This window comes from Dryas octopetala, chromosome 6 (genome assembly GCF_963921425.1).
Source record: "Dryas octopetala chromosome 6, drDryOcto1.1, whole genome shotgun sequence".
Taxonomy (NCBI): Eukaryota; Viridiplantae; Streptophyta; class Magnoliopsida; order Rosales; family Rosaceae; genus Dryas; species Dryas octopetala.
Window position 1 is genome coordinate 10,230,132 of NC_141371.1, and position 21,085 is coordinate 10,251,216.

Below are 21,085 nucleotides of genomic sequence, written 5' to 3' on the forward strand. Positions count from 1 at the left end.
AAAGTTCTTCCAACAAAAGCACTATACCTTGGTCGAGTGTGGTTGGGTTCTACATCCTTTAATTTCATACTCTAGTTTCAAATTCCACATATGTGTGTATTACCAACAAGGATCTACATCCTTTCTGATTTTATTCTCTGTTTTTATTATATGTTAATAATAATATGTTATTACTTTCTCTTTTTTCTTGTATTGATTGACCCACTTTGAAACCAATAAAAATAAAACTATTATACTATCATTTAGTGTATCATCTCTTTAATATTTAAATATAAGACTCAACTGTGTAAAATTAACATGAAATAATACATAAAATGGTCAGTCGAAAAAACCACTTAATAAGACTCAACTATATTGAAGGAGGTAAGGCCGGTCGTGAGATTCTAGGAGCCAAGACAAATCATAAAAATGGAGGCCTCGACCATTTATGTACATTATTTAAGCCTAATATAGTATATATGTACATGAAAACCCCTCAATATTTTGGGAAGTCGGAAGTGGTTACCTACTTTGCCTACCTTCAGAGTCAATAGGAGGTGTAAGGAAATGAGTGTTACAAAACCAACAAGGATAAGGAAATGGGTGTTACAAAACCAACAAGGATGGCCTCTTCAACTTCTCCAATGGCTTCAAGAGATCGGCTATGACAAGTTACCCACCCACTAAGGCCAAAAGCCATAACAACATCACAGCTCTTGGAAAGGGCTGAGATTCAAAAGCAAGGAGAGACAAGATTAGTTAACAACAAAGGAATGGGATTGGCCGGGATCCAGAGTCCGAATAAAATATACTTTGCTTTCTCACCAAGTCACCATTATATAATTAAGAGTACAACAACAAAGAGCCAAAGAGTGAAACAAAAGAGAAAAAGTGATGATTTTCTAGTAAGTTTTTCTTGCACATAATTAGTTACTTTCAAAGCCTTGATGTTGTGACAAATTGTATTCGTCAAAACAATTAAGACGTTTATTAAACTGGCGCAATTAGGAAGCTCTGAGTTGATCGGATCGATTTCTAATTATACTCAGTTCTTAATTACATACAGCCCATCATTGTCATTACTGTCATTGGCATCATCGTCATTTATTACAACCACAACACAGTAAGAGGGAAATGGGAGGAAGCAATGAAGCTGCTCCAAATGACCAAGAAAACTTGTAGACTCCATTAATAACTTGGATGAAGAGGAGTTGGACAGCTTGCATGTTTCCCTGTCCTATTGGTGTTGTATCTACAGAGTTTCTAATGCTAAATTCCTAGGTGTGCCAAACTGCCGTGCCAACTTTTGGCACAATTAAATGACAATAATTTCACAATTTGACATATGCACTCCAATGGCAATGTACCATTTGGATTTAGGTTTGCCAAGATAACATGGCACATAAAAATGACAATAATTTCACAATTTGACATATGCACTCCAATGGCAATGTACCATTTGGATTTAGGTTTGCCAAGATGACATGACACATAAAAATGACATTTCCAATTGGATACAGATTTGAATTCTCTTATTTTCTTATTTTTACTTGTTTAAATTCTAATCGTATAATTTAAATCTATGTAACTCCACTTACACAAAAAAAAAAAAAAACTAAATTTCAGCATATATATATTTATATACCAATATCGTTTTCATATAAATTTTAGTTTTTTTTTTTTTTTGCATGCCAACTAATTTTTTTGATAGGTGGAGTTATTAACAATATTTTATTTTATTTTTTCGCTATGACTATATGCTGTGTGGTTTTTAAATATATTTTACTTTCTTTAAATATATTAGAAATTTAGAACTGTCTTTCTTCTTTTTTTTCGGGAAGAATATGAAGTGTTCATACTAAAGTATTTGGTTTCTGACAATGTTGTATTTTTCATTTGTTTGTTTTAAAATATTATAATAAACTAACTTAACCATAACAAACATAATGTTATAATAAATTTGAAGGCTATAGTAATTTGTTCAAGCATTTCATTAATTAATTTTTTTTTCTTTCGGCTGAAATTTGTTATAATAATTTTCTTTCATTTCCATAAAGTGCAAATTGCAGGCTTGAGTTTCAAGTAAACCATAAAGTGATCCAAGTGGAAGTGTAGAAGGCTGCAGTTTCTACGAGGTGTCAAGGACCGAATGTATGAGATTTTGAGTGTTCTGCATTCACGCGTCAACAATTCAACATGCCAAAAAGCAAAAGCTTTTTCCAAAAGGCAAAGTTAATGAGATATTTGGCAACTGGTGCTTTTGACACGTCTAACTTACGGCTGGATTGGAGAGTCACTTTATGGGAGCAATGCCATTTTTTGGGCTTTGGCACCCCTATTTTTAGGGACATTGGAGATGCCCTAAGTCTCTATAGACCCCCCTTCACCATGGTAAGAAAGCCTCAAAAGCCATGAAAGAGCACAGAGCAAGACTACAAGTGTTATGCAGAAACGACTGAGTTTAGCAATGATCAATAAGTAGAGCTAGAATCATTTTAGTCTATGTCGCCTTCATCTTTAAGGTTTACGGTTTAGGATTTAGAGTTTAAAGTCTTATTAAGGTTTTGTTTCGATGATTTGAAAAATAAAAATGACTGCATATTTAACAAATTAAATGTGGATGATAAACTATACCAAGCATGACAGATCTACACCAAGCTGGACTGGGATGGAGGCAGGATTTAAAATTTGGATGGGTTGAACTTTAGAACTTTATAATCTCATTTATTCATAAATAAAAATTCGATGGTACAAGTAAATTTTATTAATTAAAAAAGAAAATATACACATAATAGGGGGCATAATGAGCCTTACCTCTCAAATTAGATGTAAATCTATACATAAAAGAAAAAAAAACAACAAAACAATAAATAAAAATGTCATGCAAATACAAAACACAATCTATTTAAATTGTGACCTATGCTTTTTCAAAGCGTAGAAATCATTAATAATTGTCTCTAAATTAATACTATGAAAAAATTATTTTTTAATGTGAATAGTCATACAAACTGCAATGTGGAGTTGCTTGTTGAGTATAGAAATATGGAAACTTGGGCATTTATTTCTGTCATTGCAGCTGTTTTTTTCCTCATACAAATGGTGTGCTCTATTATGTCTCCTTCACCCTTTTCTCCCTATCATTTTTCCACCACCTTAGAGGTAAAGCTCAATCTTTGAGAGAGTATGTAGTCTGTATCAGGAGGCTTAGCTTTCCTTAAAGTTATGAGTGTAAAAGAAATTTGAAGAGAAAAAAACTGAAGTGTATGTTGAAGAGTATGGTCTCTTTTCTTAGTGAAAGTGTGCATGTAGATACCAAGTAATGTGGAGTGGTTGAAGCAATGTGCTTGTTTTATTTGTTTTTCTGTGTTTTGTAGTTGAAATTTGTAACCTTTTTGTTAAAATCTGCATAGGTTGAAAAACAGGGCAAGCTTCATGAATGGGAAAAGATGATGGAAATTGAAAGTTCCTGAGAATCTTACATGTATCTAGTGCTGAGTGCATAGTGATCATGTATCAATTGGTCTATATATAGACCTTCATGTAATCAACAAGGAAGAAAGATGTGACATACAACATAAATGATCCGTTCAAAAAACTTTAGAAGTTTTCTAAGTGCTATCAAGGAGTACATCTCCATTCTTCCTTGTCCCATAAATTTGCAAATATTATATCTCTTTGTCATCATCACTCACCACACACCAAACACATCCAAATATCAAAACTATATATTTCATTTCTGCTATGTTATGTTTCTAAAAAATGTACTTGTCTTTTAGAGTCTAGAAGTCAATAAATATTTCCTAAGCTCCCTTCGGAGGATCTTCCCAGCTGCAGACTTTGGTATTGAATGTGTAAACACAACCTTCCTGACCTTCTTGTGTGGAGCAACCTGTGCAGCAACATAATCCATGACAGCTTCCTGTGAAAGTTCACTGCCATGCTCCCTAACCACAAAAGCCACTGGCACCTCTCCACATTCTTCATCCATGGCTGCTGTCACTGCAACATCTGCTATCTCAGGGTGGGATATCAGAACACCTTCTAAATCCGCGGGAGCAATTTGAAATCCCTTGTATTTGATTGTCTCTTTCAATCGATCATGTAAACTTAAGTATCCATTTTCATCAAAATACACAATATCCCCGGTATGCAGCCAACCATCTTCATCAATTGTGGACGTAGTTGCCTTTTCATTGTTCAAGTAACCTTTCATGATCCCCGGTCCTCGTAACCATAGCTCACCAATACCGGCCGGAGGCAAAGGGGATCCGGTTTTCCAATCTACCACTTTAGCTTGCATGTTTGGAGCTAAAAGCCCTATTGAAGAATAATTCCTAAGATTTGCGGTATTGAAACCGCGAGTTCCTACTGCTGTGGTCTCAGTCATGCCATAGCCCTGAATGAGATCAACATGAGGAAGGGTCTGAATAAAGTCCTCTATGATTTTCATACTCAAAGGAGCTGCTCCAGAAGAAACCTGCTTTAAACTCAGCAGACTATGTGTGTTAACATCCTTTGCTGTTTTTGTCAATGCTGTTAGTATTGGTGGAACAGCTGGGAAGTGTGTAACTTTATACCTATCAATGGCCTTGACCATCTCATTGACATCAAATTTCTTCATCACAACAATTCTAGATCCTAAAGACAACAATCCCATCACGAAAAGTGACAACCCATATATATGAAAAAACGGCAAAACAGCTAAATACACATCATTCAAACTTGAATGCTCATATTGTGAAGCCTCAAAACGCACAAAAAGCTTAACCGTAGATATAAAATTCCGATGTGTTAGCACAACCCCTTTGCTCGCACCAGTAGTCCCTGACGAATACAATATCGCAGCGGTGTCTTGCTGCCTAATCACTGGCCTTGGAGCCAAATCAAATTGACTATAAATAAGCTTATAAAAAACCGAAGAAGCTTCTCTCTTTGAATCTGAAACTACATTTTCTGGTATCCCAATTGCAGGAATACCCAATACTTGCAATTTATCAACCTTTTCAAGTGCAGTAAAAGCAAGACATGCATTGCAATCAGCAATCTGTTTCTTGATTTCTATTACACTGCTGAAGGGATTCATGGTTGTAACAACAGCGCCAATGTACAAAACACCCAAGAAAACAATGGGATAGTAAATGGAATTTGGCAAAAGGAGCAAAACCACATCACCTTGTGAAATGCCCATTTGGTGGAGGCCAGAGGCCATGGATTTGACAAAAGAGTAGAGCTCTGAGTAAGATATTGAAGACCCAGATGAGGAATCGGTGAGAGCTGCTGAAACCCCACTGTGTTGGTGTGAGAAAATGAATGAGACCACATCAAGAAAAGGGTCTGAAGGGAGGTTAATGGAGGGGTGTTTGCTGTGGTAGATTCCAGTTTCTGGTGAGAACCACCAAGGGCACAACTGGGTAGATAAAGATTTCTGATTCTGATTTTCTGTGATGTGACAGTGATTGAAGTTGTTGTTTAAGGTTGTGGCCATTGTAGAGACAGCTATGGAGATTGTATTCCATAGAAAACAATACAGAGATACAGAGAGGCAGAGATTAGTTTATTTATATAAGATACTAATTTCTCTTTATAATCTTGTTTGGGTTACTAGTTGGTAATTAGGTATAAAATATGGGGATGATGTACAATATAAACGGGATTCAATATTACCTTAACTGGATAAACGTAGTAAAAGGCAGAGAGGATCATAACAAGGAGAATTTTGTTAATCCAATAAATGGACATCAAACTTGAATTGTGACAGTTTGAACCTAAATGAGACATGTTAAATATTTCATAAACTAAAGTGAAACAAAATTTAATTCGTGGACAATATTGAGATTTTTCGAAAAGTAAACTTCTGGTGCAATTAAGCCTTGATTTTTTATACATTTCATTTCTAAAAGCTGATTTGAGATTAATTTATGCTACATAACTCCTTTGATGATGCATAATATTTGTAGCTAAAAGAAAAATATACTCAAAGTAGTCTCAAACTAAAATTAATAATCAAATTTTAAAATTTCCCATATATGCATAAAACACGAGTGAAAGAAATTAAAATAAGAATACAATGTAACAAAGATAATATAGCTAATCAAATATACCTTCTGACCCCTTCTATATATGAGGAATTCCTCTAAATGATTTGAGAGCTCCTGACTAGTTTGGCCTTGGGAAAAATCGGGTTCATACACTGTTAGGAGTGGCTACCATTGGAAACATAAAAAACACAATCGAATATACATACCTATATCATAGTAGCTAATCGAATACACCATTATTATAGTACCTAACCTAATACACTAATCTAATATACCTAAATCATAGTGCCTAAACTAATTTACCGAAATCATAGTACCTAATCGGAAACACATATATTATAGTTACCAATCGAATGTGATTTAGGAACAATTATTCAGGTATATTCAATCTGCAAACCTGGAGGCCTAAATCTCTCATCTTTCTTATCTATCATTTTCTCTCTTCATCCTTTATTCTATCTTAAGTTCATTTCACATTGTCATGTTGGATGATAGGACTAATCAACTACATGCCACAAGCCCTCACATGACTTTCAATGTATGGATTATGGATCTCTAGTGTCCGGGATTAGTTAACAACAAAGGAATGGGATTGGCCGGGATCCAGAGTCCGAATAAAATATACTTTGCTTTCTCACCAAGTCACCATTATATAATTAAGAGTACAACAACAAAGAGCCAAAGAGTGAAACAAAAGAGAAAAAGTGATGATTTTCTAGTAAGTTTTTCTTGCACATAATTAGTTACTTTCAAAGCCTTGATGTTGTGACAAATTGTATTCGTCAAAACAATTAAGACGTTTATTAAACTGGCGCAATTAAGAAGCTCTGAGTTGATCGGATCGATTTCTAATTATACTCAGTTCTTAATTACATAGAGCCCATCATTGTCATTACTGTCATTGGCATCATCGTCATTTATTACAACCACAACAAAGTAAGAGGGAAATGGGAGGAAGCAATGAAGCTGCTCCAAATGACCAAGAAAACTTGTAGACTTCATTAATAACTTGGATGAAGAGGAGTTGGACAGCTTACATGTTTCACCGGTCCTATTGGTGTTGTATCTACAGAGTTTCTAATGCTAAATTCCTAGGTGGGCCAAACTGCCGTGCCAACTTTTGGCACAATTAAATGACAATAATTTCACAATTTGACATATGCACTCCAATGGCAATGTACCATTTGGATTTAGGTTTGCCAAGATAACATGGCACATAAAAATGACAATAATTTCACAATTTGACATATGCACTCCAATGGCAATGTACCATTTGGATTTAGGTTTGCCAAGATGACATGACACATAAAAATGACATTTCCAATTGGATACAGATTTGAATTCTCTTATTTTCTTATTTTTACTTGTTTAAATTCTAATCGTATAATTTAAATCTATGTAACTCCACTTACACAAAAAAAAAAAAAAAACTAAATTTCAGCATATATATATTTATATACCAATATCGTTTTCATATAAATTTTAGTTTTTTTTTTTTTTGCATGCCAACTAATTTTTTTGATAGGTGGAGTTATTAACAATATTTTATTTTATTTTTTCGCTATGACTATATGCTGTGTGGTTTTTAAATATATTTTACTTTCTTTAAATATATTAGAAATTTAGAACTGTCTTTCTTCTTTTTTTTCGGGAAGAATATGAAGTGTTCATACTAAAGTATTTGGTTTCTGACAATGTTGTATTTTTCATTTGTTTGTTTTAAAATATTATAATAAACTAACTTAACCATAACAAACATAATGTTATAATAAATTTGAAGGCTATAGTAATTTGTTCAAGCATTTCATTAATTAATTTTTTTTTCTTTCGGCTGAAATTTGTTATAATAATTTTCTTTCATTTCCATAAAGTGCAAATTGCAGGCTTGAGTTTCAAGTAAACCATAAAGTGATCCAAGTGGAAGTGTAGAAGGCTGCAGTTTCTACGAGGTGTCAAGGACCGAACGTATAAAGCAAATGCTTTGTATGAGATTTTGAGTGTTCTGCATTCACGCGTCAACAATTCAACATGCCAAAAAGCAAAAGCTTTTTCCAAAAGGCAAAGTTAATGAGATATTTGGCAACTGGTGCTTTTGACACGTCTAACTTACGGCTGGATTGGAGAGTCACTTTATGGGAGCAATGCCATTTTTTGGGCTTTGGCACCCCTATTTTTAGGGACATTGGAGATGCCCTAAGTCTCTATAGACCCCCCTTCACCATGGTAAGAAAGCCTCAAAAGCCATGAAAGAGCACAGAGCAAGACTACAAGTGTTATGCAGAAACGACTGAGTTTAGCAATGATCAATAAGTAGAGCTAGAATCATTTTAGTCTATGTCGCCTTCATCTTTAAGGTTTACGGTTTAGGATTTAGAGTTTAAAGTCTTATTAAGGTTTTGTTTCGATGATTTGAAAAATAAAAATGACTGCATATTTAACAAATTAAATGTGGATGATAAACTATACCAAGCATGACAGATCTACACCAAGCTGGACTGGGATGGAGGCAGGATTTAAAATTTGGATGGGTTGAACTTTAGAACTTTATAATCTCATTTATTCATAAATAAAAATTCGATGGTACAAGTAAATTTTATTAATTAAAAAAGAAAATATACACATAATAGGGGGCATAATGAGCCTTACCTCTCAAATTAGATGTAAATCTATACATAAAAGAAAAAAAAACAACAAAACAATAAATAAAAATGTCATGCAAATACAAAACACAATCTATTTAAATTGTGACCTATGCTTTTTCAAAGCGTAGAAATCATTAATAATTGTCTCTAAATTAATACTATGAAAAAATTATTTTTTAATGTGAATAGTCATACAAACTGCAATGTGGAGTTGCTTGTTGAGTATAGAAATATGGAAACTTGGGCATTTATTTCTGTCATTGCAGCTGTTTTTTTCCTCATACAAATGGTGTGCTCTATTATGTCTCCTTCACCCTTTTCTCCCTATCATTTTTCCACCACCTTAGAGGTAAAGCTCAATCTTTGAGAGAGTATGTAGTCTGTATCAGGAGGCTTAGCTTTCCTTAAAGTTATGAGTGTAAAAGAAATTTGAAGAGAAAAAAACTGAAGTGTATGTTGAAGAGTATGGTCTCTTTTCTTAGTGAAAGTGTGCCTGTAGATACCAAGTAATGTGGAGTGGTTGAAGCAATGTGCTTGTTTTATTTGTTTTTCTGTGTTTTGTAGTTGAAATTTGTAACCTTTTTGTTAAAATCTGCATAGGTTGAAAAACAGGGCAAGCTTCATGAATGGGAAAAGATGATGGAAATTGAAAGTTCCTGAGAATCTTACATGTATCTAGTGCTGAGTGCATAGTGATCATGTATCAATTGGTCTATATATAGACCTTCATGTAATCAACAAGGAAGAAAGATGTGTCATACAACATAAATGATCCGTTCAAAAAACTTTAGAAGTTTTCTAAGTGCTATCAAGGAGTACATCTCCATTCTTCCTTGTCCCATAAATTTGCAAATATTATATCTCTTTGTCATCATCACTCACCACACACCAAACACATCCAAATATCAAAACTATATATTTCATTTCTGCTATGTTATGTTTCTAAAAAATGTACTTGTCTTTTAGAGTCTAGAAGTCAATAAATATTTCCTAAGCTCCCTTCGGAGGATCTTCCCAGCTGCAGACTTTGGTATTGAATGTGTAAACACAACCTTCCTGACCTTCTTGTGTGGAGCAACCTGTGCAGCAACATAATCCATGACAGCTTCCTGTGAAAGTTCACTGCCATGCTCCCTAACCACAAAAGCCACTGGCACCTCTCCACATTCTTCATCCATGGCTGCTGTCACTGCAACATCTGCTATCTCAGGGTGGGATATCAGAACACCTTCTAAATCCGCAGGAGCAATTTGAAATCCCTTGTATTTGATTGTCTCTTTCAATCGATCATGTAAACTTAAGTATCCATTTTCATCAAAATACACAATATCCCCGGTATGCAGCCAACCATCTTCATCAATCGTGGACGTAGTTGCCTTTTCATTGTTCAAGTAACCTTTCATGATCCCCGGTCCTCGTAACCATAGCTCACCAATACCGGCCGGAGGCAAAGGGGATCCGGTTTTCCAATCTACCACTTTAGCTTGCATGTTTGGAGCTAAAAGCCCTATTGAAGAATAATTCCTAAGATTTGCGGTATTGAAACCGCGAGTTCCTACTGCTGTGGTCTCAGTCATGCCATAGCCCTGAATGAGATCAACATGAGGAAGGGTCTGAATAAAGTCCTCTATGATTTTCATACTCAAAGGAGCTGCTCCAGAAGAAACCTGCTTTAAACTCAGCAGACTATGTGTGTTAACATCCTTTGCTGTTTTTGTCAATGCTGTTAGTATTGGTGGAACAACTGGGAAGTGTGTAACTTTATACCTATCAATGGCCTTGACCATCTCATTGACATCAAATTTCTTCATCACAACAATTCTAGATCCTAAAGACAACAATCCCATCACGAAAAGTGACAACCCATATATATGAAAAAATGGCAAAACAGCTAAATACACATCATTCAAACTTGAATGCTCATATTGTGAAGCCTCAAAACGCACAAAAAGCTTAACCGTAGATATAAAATTCCGATGTGTTAGCACAACCCCTTTGCTCGCACCAGTAGTCCCTGACGAATACAATATCGCAGCGGTGTCTTGCTGCCTAATCACTGGCCTTGGAGCCAAATCAAATTGACTATAAATAAGCTTATAAAAAACCGAAGAAGCTTCTCTCTTTGAATCTGAAACTACATTTTCTGGTATCCCAATTGCAGGAATACCCAATACTTGCAATTTATCAACCTTTTCAAGTGCAGTAAAAGCAAGACATGCATTGCAATCAGCAATCTGTTTCTTGATTTCTATTACACTGCTGAAGGGATTCATGGTTGTAACAACAGCGCCAATGTACAAAACACCCAAGAAAACAATGGGATAGTAAATGGAATTTGGCAAAAGGAGCAAAACCACATCACCTTGTGAAATGCCCATTTGGTGGAGGCCAGAGGCCATGGATTTGACAAAAGAGTAGAGCTCTGAGTAAGATATTGAAGACCCAGATGAGGAATCGGTGAGAGCTGCTGAAACCCCATTGTGTTGGTGTGAGAAAATGAATGAGACCACATCAAGAAAAGGGTCTGAAGGGAGGTTAATGGAGGGGTGTTTGCTGTGGTAGATTCCAGTTTCTGGTGAGAACCACCAAGGGCACAACTGGGTAGATAAAGATTTCTGATTCTGATTTTCTGTGATGTGACAGTGATTGAAGTTGTTATTTAAGGTTGTGGCCATTGTAGAGACAGCTATGGAGATTGTATTCTGTTGATGCAAATTTCCGTAAGAAAGTTACAACAACTTAGGGGTAGTGACCTGGCTGATCCAAAGTCCTGCTGGATGATGATGATGTGATCTTCCTGTAGACAAAAATAAGATCAAAAGAGATGGACCGGTGTGGTACCAGCCAAACACGCTCCGATGATGAAGTCAGTGATGGTGTTTGATGGTGTTTGAATGGAAGTGAGGAAGAACATGTGATGAACTTGGGAGAATGGGAAGAACAAGGCAAATGTTCTGGGTTTATTCTCAGCAAGTCCAAGTGTGATTTTGGTAAGCCAAAGTTTGTGCAAGTGTTTGCTTTGTGATGGCTGGATGGATGGGATCCTGGCTTTGTGCATATAAGTTGGTTTATATAGACAAGGGAAGGTGTGGAGAGTAAGTTACCTGCATGTGATTGAGTGGCTGAGAGAGATCCACGCGTTCGGTCATAACTAGTAGCATGCACAGCTACTCACCTCCTTTGCATTCAATGCTACATTGAATGCAAAGATGGAAGATCAGGTGGAATGCCCCAATAGTCATGGCTGTGAGCTGGAATGTCTTATCTGTCAGAGAGTCACGTCAGGTGCACTTGAGTATGGCGGTTCGTCCCAACGTGATCTTCTTTAGGATGGCGGTGGGAGGCCGAGCCGATCCGAACACATGTCCTCACGTGTAGACGTGAAACCCATGTGTGATCGGATCGGATTTAGACAAGTCGGCCAAGCCGATCAGGTAGGTAGTGCAGTCATCCCCTCAAGTGAAATCCGGCCGCAACTAGGTTTTGAGATGACGATCACCAAAGCCGAGCCGATCCGAACTGGGAATGGAATGGACTGAGTTGATGTGGTGATGTGAAGATCCACGTCTGATCGTGATCGGTCATTGGTCCGGGCCGAACCAATGGTTGAGATGATCAGGTGGTGACAAGATTGTCGAAGCACGTCTGATCGTGATCGGTCATTGGGCCGGGCCGAGCCGAACCAATGGTTGAGATGATCAGGTGGTGACAAGATTGTCGAAGCACGTCTGATCGTGATCGGTCATTGGGCCGGGCCGAGCCGAACCAATGGTTGAGATGATCAGGTGGTGACAAGATTGTCGAAGCACGTCTGATCGTGATCGGTCATTGGGCCGGGCCGAGCCGAACCAATGGTTGAGATGATCAGGTGGTGACAAGATTGTCGAAGCACGTCTGATCGTGATCGGTCATTGGTCCGGGCCGAGCCGAACCAATGGTTGAGATGATCAGGTGGTGACAAGATTGTCGAAGCACGTCTGATCGTGGTCGGTCATTGGTCCGGGCCGAGCCGAACCAATGGTTGAGATGATCAGGTGGTGACAAGATTGTCGAAGCACGTCTGATCGTGATCAGTCATTGGTCCGGGCCGAGCCGAACCAATGGTTGAGATGATCAGGTGGTGACAAGATTGTCGAAGCACGTCTGATCGTGATCGGTCATTGGTCCGGGCCGAGCCGAACCAATCGTGATCGGTCATTGGTCCGGGCCGAGCCGAACCAATGGTTGAGATGATCAGGCGGTGACAAGATTGTCGAAGCACGTCTGATCGTGATCGGTCATTGGTCCGGGCCGAGCCGAACCAATGGTTGAGATGATCAGACGGTGACAAGATTGTCGAAGCACGTCTGATCGTGATCGGTCATTGGTCCGGGCCGAGCCGAACCAATGGTTGAGATGATCAGACGGTGACAAGATTGTCGAAGCACGTCTGATCGTGATCGGTCATTGGGCCGGGCCGAGCCGAACCAATGGTTGAGATGATCAGACGGTGACAAGATTGTCGAAGCACGTCTGATCGGATTGTCGAAGCACGTCTGATCGTGATCGGTCATTGGTCCGGGCCGAGCCGAACCAATGGTTGAGATGATCAGGAGGTGACAAGATTGTCGAAGCACGTCTGATCGTAATCGGTCATTGGGCCGGGCCGAGCCGAACCAATGGTTGAGATGATCAGACGGTGACAAGATTGTCGAAGCACGTCTGATCGTGATCGGTCATTGGGCCGGGCCGAGCCGAACCAATGGTTGAGATGATCAGACGGTGACAAGATTGTCGAAGCACGTCTGATCGTGATCGGTCATTGGGCCGGGCCGAGCCGAACCAATGGTTGAGATGTGACTGGAGAAAGATGATCTCCAGATCTGAGCCGAACTGATGGTGTCCGAAAAAGATAATCTCTCAAATTCCTGGTGGATCCCAATGTCGGTTCGGATCGGACATGGGTAACCCGGAGGTAAGAGCCGATCTCAAATGTACATGTTGTTGGCATTTGCTGAGCTAAGATGATGACACAGATGGCTGGGTCTAACCAAGTTGACTATTTGAAAAGTCAGAGCAAAAAATGGGACCTGGTGGGCCACGTGTTGGTTTGTGATTGGCCATTGAATCCATGTGGATTTATCCACAAACATATTCCATAGAAAACAATACAGAGATACAGAGAGGCAGAGATTAGTTTATTTATATAAGATACTAATTTCTCTTTATAATCTTGTTTGGGTTGCTAGTTGGTAATTAGGTATAAAATATGGGGATGATGTACAATATAAACGGGATTCAATATTACCTTAACTGGATAAACGTAGTAAAAGGCAGAGAGGATCATAACAAGGAGAATTTTGTTAATCCAATAAATGGACATCAAACTTGAATTGTGACAGTTTGAACCTAAATGAGACATGTTAAATATTTCATAAACTAAAGTGAAACAAAATTTAATTCGTGGACAATATTGAGATTTTTCGAAAAGTAAACTTCTGGTGCAATTAAGCCTTGATTTTTTATACATTTCATTTCTAAAAGCTGATTTGAGATTAATTTATGCTACATAACTCCTTTGATGATGCATAATATTCAGAGCCGTCCCTGAGCAAGGGCACCAGGGGCGACCGCCCAGGGCCCAATTTCAAGGGGGCCCAAATTTTTTTAAATTATATATATAGTATATATTATAATATTTAAAATATATATATATATAATTGCTGCTGAGTAACCTGAGTGTGTTGTTATAAAAAAAAAAAATATTAGTGCGTATATATAATTGGTGGTTGTTAGAAATTATAGTTTTTTTTAAATGGGGCCTAAAGTTATTGGCCCAAAAGTGCATAATCATTGCACATGCTTGGGAAAAAAAAAAAAAAAGAAGTTGAAAGCCCAAATTTTAATTATATTGGACCATTTTGATTTATGACTAGCTAAACTCTTCAACCAAAATTTAATGTTGGTGAACAAAATCAAACTAAAGACTAGCTGCGATTCTACATTGGGACCTAGGGGCTATAGCCCCTGCCAAAGTTTTGGTTGAAGAATTCAGCTAGTCATAAATCCAAATGGTCCAATATAATTAAAATTTACGGTTGGTGAACAAAATTGAACTGTAAATAACAGCTACGGTTCTACATTGGGACCAAATGGGTTATATATAGCCATTGCCAAAGTTTTGAAAAAAGAGTTCAGCTCACAATAAGTTAAATTCCTTTTTTTTTTTTTTTTATATGAAGGAAAAAGTTTCTTGTGTTATATTATTATCAAGTCAAACCGTGGATCTCCTAAAAACTTTCTTGTCTTACAAGTTTAATACTCATTGTACTTTTTGATATTACCTCCAATTGGATGCTTGAAATGTTCATTGTTAAATAACCACCGGTGTTCTAAAAACTTAAGTTATCATATGAATTGGAGAATGGAGGATTCGCCTCCTGCAAACAAGGCTTTGATACCATGTTAGACAACCATTGTACCCCAAAAGCTTAAGTTGTTAAGAAATATGCTAATAATATATATCAAGCTAACATTCACTTTAATGTCAAATAGTCATGATTGTATGGTTGGGATATGCTTAGCTTCTGCATTTCCTGAGTTATGACTAACTATTGGTTTGAACATTAAGTTACCATTTAGGATTGAAGACTCATGTGAAATTACAATGTGTATAAATTATTAACTGGGAATTGGGAATAGTTATTTACATTTACACCCCTGAGATTTATCGTCTTCTCACATACACCCCTTAAAGTTTATATGTGTCAATCCCACGTTATGTAGCACCATATGTCTGCCCACCCTCGTCAGCAAGAGTTTCCACTTGGGAAGGCAAAGGATACTAAAAAAATCAAACTCTTATGAAATAAATGAATAGTTAATGGTTCTTTATCTGTAATTCTTTTTTATGTTATAATGGGTATGGGTTTATGTTTTTTATGTTCTTTATCTCATGTGGACTCATATGGGTTTCCTCTCTATTATAGAGATGGTATACCGTTTGATCAGCTAAGATAGTCTCAATATTAATATATGTACTATTATCTCATACAAGAAAAAATTGCATGTAATAGGTGTATATATTATTTCTTTCACAATAAATAGTCACGTACATGACCAGAGCTGTCCCTGAGCAAGGGCACCAGGGGCGACCGCCCAGGACCCAATTTCAAGGGGGGCCCAAATTTTTTTAAATTATATATATAGTATATATGATAATATTTAAAATAAAAAAATATATATAATTGCTGCTGAGTAGTCTGAGTGTGTTGTTATAAAAAAAAGGGTTAGTGTGTATATATAATTGGTGGTGGTTAGAAATTATAGTTTTTTTTAAATGGGGCCTAAAGTTATTGGCTCAAAAGTGCATAATCATTGCATTGGGAAAAAAAAAAAAAAAGTTGAAAGTTGAAATGTTTTTTTTTTCTTAAACAAATATCTCACTCTCCCTATCAGTTTTTCTCTCTCTCTTTCAGCCTTTCAGCTCGCCCAGACTAATCCAGTTTCCCAGTTGCCCTCTTCCTCAATCCTCAATTAATTGATTCAATTAAATTGAAGACTTGAAGTTAATCCATTCAATTCTCAAGGCTTTAGCCTTTAGCTCCCCTCTTCAATCTTCTCTTGAGTCTTAATCTCTTTCTTAGCCCTGTTTTCATGTATTTTCATTAACTGTTTTGGCCATTATCTTATTGTAATTGTGTTTTTTAGGTGGTGTATTTGATCACATAGTTGCTCATATTGTTGAAAAAACTTTTTTTGACAAGTCTAAGAACTGCAACTTTAATTTTTTTTGGTTCAAAGTTTGTATGTATAAAGACCCTATAACTTTAATTATTTCTTGTCCAAAGTTTTTTATTCAAAATTTGTATAAAGTGTGATATCATTTTATTATTTTCTTTTTAATTTTCAAGTAAAAGTAAATGAAAAACATGTCTATATAATTTTATATATATATTGTACACAGGGCCCATTTCAGATTTTTGCCCTGGGCCTCTAAAATGTCAGAAACGGCACTGATAATATTTGTAGCTAAAAGAAAAATATACTCAAAGTAGTCTCAAACTAAAATTAATAATCAAATTTTAAAATTTCCCATATATGCATAAAACACGAGTGAAAGAAATTAAAATAAGAATACAATGTAACAAAGATAATATAGCTAATCAAATATACCTTCTGACCCCTTCTATATATGAGGAATTCCTCTAAATGATTTGAGAGCTCCTGACTAGTTTGGCCTTGGGAAAAATCGGGTTCATACACTGTTAGGAGTGGCTACCATTGGAAACATAAAAAACACAATCGAATATACATACCTATATCATAGTAGCTAATCGAATACACCATTATTATAGTACCTAACCTAATACACTAATCTAATATACCTAAATCATAGTGCCTAAACTAATTTACCGAAATCATAGTACCTAATCGGAAACACATATATTATAGTTACCAATCGAATGTGATTTAGGAACAATTATTCAGGTATATTCAATCTGCAAACCTGGAGGCCTAAATCTCTCATCTTTCTTATCTATCATTTTCTCTCTTCATCCTTTATTCTATCTTAAGTTCATTTCACATTGTCATGTTGGATGATAGAACTAATCAACTACATGCCACAAGCCCTCACATGACTTTCAATGTATGGATTATGGATCTCTAGTGTAAGTGTAAGCTGCATCACAATTTTTATAGTTTGATTCATTTCCCCTATTTTCTTGTCAGCTTAATTGTAAGTTTGACTTTATTTATTTATTTTTATGAATAGGATACTTTTTCCCCAATATATACTACTGTTATAAGTTCGTCAAAAAATTTATTAACTAAGAATACAAGAATTGAAACGTTCAAAGAGAGTAGAAATTTGCTCCTCACAAGTACAAGTACAGAGAACATCTGGCCAAAATAATAATACTAGGGGGCAAAGATGGAAGTTTAGTAGGAAAATTTTGAATGGGGTGGGAAATGAAATTGGTGGGGATTTTTAGAAGCCCCATAATACTATTCAGCCTGAAGATAGCCCAACTCAACTATGGGCCGTTTGAAGTCCCAAATAATGGAGCTGGATTTATCTTTTACTTTTTAACTTTAATTAGATATCTAAATAGAATAAATTATTCTGTATAACCGATATAATCAATTTATATATTATAATATAGGTGAAAATTATTAATATTATATTCAATAATTATTCTCCGAATAGAGAAAAGACTAGAGAGTATATAACTCAAGCTCAACTGAGATATAAAAGGATAATGCTTTTGAGACTTTTGCAATTGATCATATTTCGCTGACCATACTCCCAATAGCATTATCGATATAAAAACTTCTATGAAACGATTCTATACGGACGGACCCATATAGAACTGTCTCATAAAACATACAATTCTATATGTCCATATAAAAGTTTATATAACATATAGATTGTCTCATAAAATTTTTACTTTAACTAGGCTTCAATTTCCAAGGTATCCAAAACAATATGTATTTAATTTATTACAAAAATGAAAATAAAAATAACAGTGTGTCTTCGAATTTATTTACTTATATTTAATTTGATAGTCATTTTAGAATAGATTTTAGTGTCTGACGCATTGTGTTACGTTGTTTGGGATGGTAGAATGGCTTCTCTCGACCAACAAGTGTTGTATGCTCTTATGCATGCTAGTGAAGAAGGTGCCACTGGCTATAATTGAGACCTTTGTGGTTAGTTTGTTTATTCTTCTTTCCAATTAAGCAACTATACTATGCGCTACTTTAGTTACTTCATTATTGCTTGAAGCCAAGGTGTTTGTATTATTGCCGCAGAGACTTGGGTCATCAGCATCCTTGTATATTTGATGTTGCTAACTTAAACTTTAATTTTCCATATACAATGACATGCTTTGGAATTTTGTGCTTATTCTTGTAATTCAACCTTCTCGTGAAGTAGATTGAGCTTGTAATTTAGAGGATAATGCTCTTTAGTCTAACACTTTATCAGCTGTTTTTTACCAACTTAATTCAAATTGCAACCTCTTGTTTCTCAGTATTTATCACATTCTCAACATGGTTGCTTGGTTTAGGGTGTAGAATCACCACAAGAGCTTAAATATTAGATTTTAACTTGCCCAAAATTTAAGACCTAAAACTTACAAATGTTGATTGATAATGAACATTCGAATATGAGACGAGCTTCATTGCTCAACATGCATTTTATTTATCATTCTTATTTTCTTTATTCTTTTAGAACGTGTTATCCAAGTTAAAACATGTCACATAAGTTGGTAAAAATAAAAATGAAAAAGTGTATCTTGTTGGTTTGTAAATTAATTTGTACCAGGCTATCTTATCAGCCATCTTTATACTGCTTTACTTGTCAAGAAAATCGAAACCTACATAGATAACAGGCTTGAGAGAGGTGATCGAATTTCATCAGCCCTAACCGAATCAATCGAGCAATCAAAGCTTTCTGTGATCATTTTCTCAAAAAACAATGCTTCTTCCACATGGTGCTTAATTAGATGAACTTGCCCATATACTCCAATGCAAGCAAAAAGATAGATAAATCGTTATACCCATTTTTTATGACATAGATCCATCACATGTTAGGAATCAAAGGGGGAGTTATGCAGCTGCATTTGATGATCTTGAACAACGTTTCAAGGACAGCAAGGACAAGGTGCTCAAGTGGAGAGATGCTTTGAAAGAAGCAGCCAACCTATCCGGGTTTGATAATTCAGACAAAACCAGGTAACCCTGTAACCTGTATGCATGTACTTCTACGTACAATTAATTGGCTAATCAATTATATATGTCTAACTATTTTGTGCCCTTCATATATGCCAGGACTGAGTCTGATCTAGTTCAGACAATTCAAAGATATTTTGAAGAAATTGAATCGTAAATCTTCATGTGATTTAATGGGCTTGGTTGGAATCGGAAAACATATTGAGAAAATTGAATCGTTATTGTGCATCGACTCACTAGATGCTCGCACTATAGGTATTTGGGGCATGGGTGGTATTGGCAAGACCACCATTGCTGATTCTGTATATAACAGACTCTCTTCTGAATTTGATGCTTGCTATTTTGTTGCAAATGTTAGGGAAGAATCACAGAAACGTGGACTATATACCTTGCGAGATGAACTTCTTTGTATGCTACTAAAGGAAGAACATCTAAATGTCTGCAGTCAAACTATAGGATCAGATTTTGTTAAAGATAGGCTTCGTGGTACAAAGGCCCTCATTGTTCTTGATGGTGTGGACCATTCAAGCCAATTAGATTGTTTAGCTGATCTAGCAAAACAAAAGCTTGGCATTGGAAGTAGAACGATTATAACAATGAGAGATAGGCGTCTACTTAATAAAAGAGTTGATGATGATAACATATACAAGGTTGAGGGATTAAATTTTGATGAATCTATTCAGCTGTTCAATTTGAATGCTTTTGGAAATAACTCTACTACGACAGATTATACTGAGTTGTCAAGAATGGTCGTAAAATATGCTGATGGCATTCCACTAGCTCTTAAAGTTTTAGGTTCATCATTCCGTAACTGCAACAACAAAGAAGACTGGGAAAGTGAACTAAGTAAATTGGAAAAAGTTCCCAAACCCCAGAAATTCTAAAACCGTTGAGAATAAGTTATGAAGGATTAGATGAAGATGTGAAGAGGATATTTCTGCATATTGCGTGTTTATATAAAGGGGGAAAGTATAGATCATGCAAAAAAAATGTTAGAATTAAGCGGTTTGGTTGTGGTTGCGGGAATTAATGATCTCATTAATATGTCTCTCATATCAATAACAAATAACCTCCTATGGATGCATGATTTGGTACAAAAAATGGGTTGGGAAATTGTCCGCGAAAAAGGTGAAGCAGAGCCTGGACAACGCAGTATATTGTGGAGCACTAAGGATGTCTATCATGTATTGGAAAATGAGACAGTAAGAACCAAATACTTTATCTTTCTTTAACAAATTGCTTAAATTAGGCTCAGAGGAACAAGATGAAGGAGATAAAGGTAGATTATGGCCACGTTTCAGGAGATGTTTCCGAACTTCAATCCTGACGTTCTTTTCCATATACCAGATGTTGATGGATGTAACTGCAAAAATGAAGAGGCTTGGTTATGCTCCTGACTTGAGCTTTGTGTTGCACGATATAGAGGATGATGAGAAAGAGCACATCCTCACAAGTCACAGTGAGAGATTGGCAATTGCATTCGGAATTATTAGCACTCCTAAAACCTCCATTCGGATTTTCGAGAACTTGAGGGTTTGTGGTGATTGCCACAATGCAATGCAACTAAACTCATATAGTCATGTCAGTAATTACAGAGAGGGAGATCAGTGTGAGGGATTCTAACCGTTTCCATCATTTCAAGGATGGAACTTGGTGACAGTCAATGAAAATAATGTAAGGATGGAATTCATATACATTTTTTATTCTTTT

General features: G+C 36.2%; 1 protein-coding gene and 2 pseudogenes across 1 annotated transcript; 1 reads left to right on the plus strand and 2 right to left on the minus strand.

The window, feature by feature from the left end:
* Positions 1 to 3,638: 3,638 nt before the first annotated feature.
* LOC147282249 (4-coumarate--CoA ligase-like 6 pseudogene) lies at positions 3,639 to 5,464 on the minus strand (annotated as a pseudogene).
* Positions 5,465 to 9,513: 4,049 nt separating this feature from the next.
* LOC147282250 (4-coumarate--CoA ligase-like 6) lies at positions 9,514 to 11,334 on the minus strand. Its single transcript, XM_086248730.1, has one exon. It carries the CDS (start codon positions 11,332 to 11,334, stop codon positions 9,622 to 9,624), a length of 1,713 nt encoding a protein of 570 aa, XP_086104856.1. The 3' UTR covers positions 9,514 to 9,621.
* A 6,933-nt stretch (positions 11,335 to 18,267) lies between these two features.
* On the plus strand, positions 18,268 to 20,998 carry LOC147282251 (disease resistance protein RPV1-like; annotated as a pseudogene).
* The last annotated feature ends 87 nt before the right edge of the window (positions 20,999 to 21,085 follow it).

Excerpts from the sequence above, each read along its gene's own strand:
- LOC147282250 (XM_086248730.1), bottom strand. The coding sequence starts at position 11,334 with ATGGCCACAACCTTAAATAACAACTTCAATCACTGTCACATCACAGAA.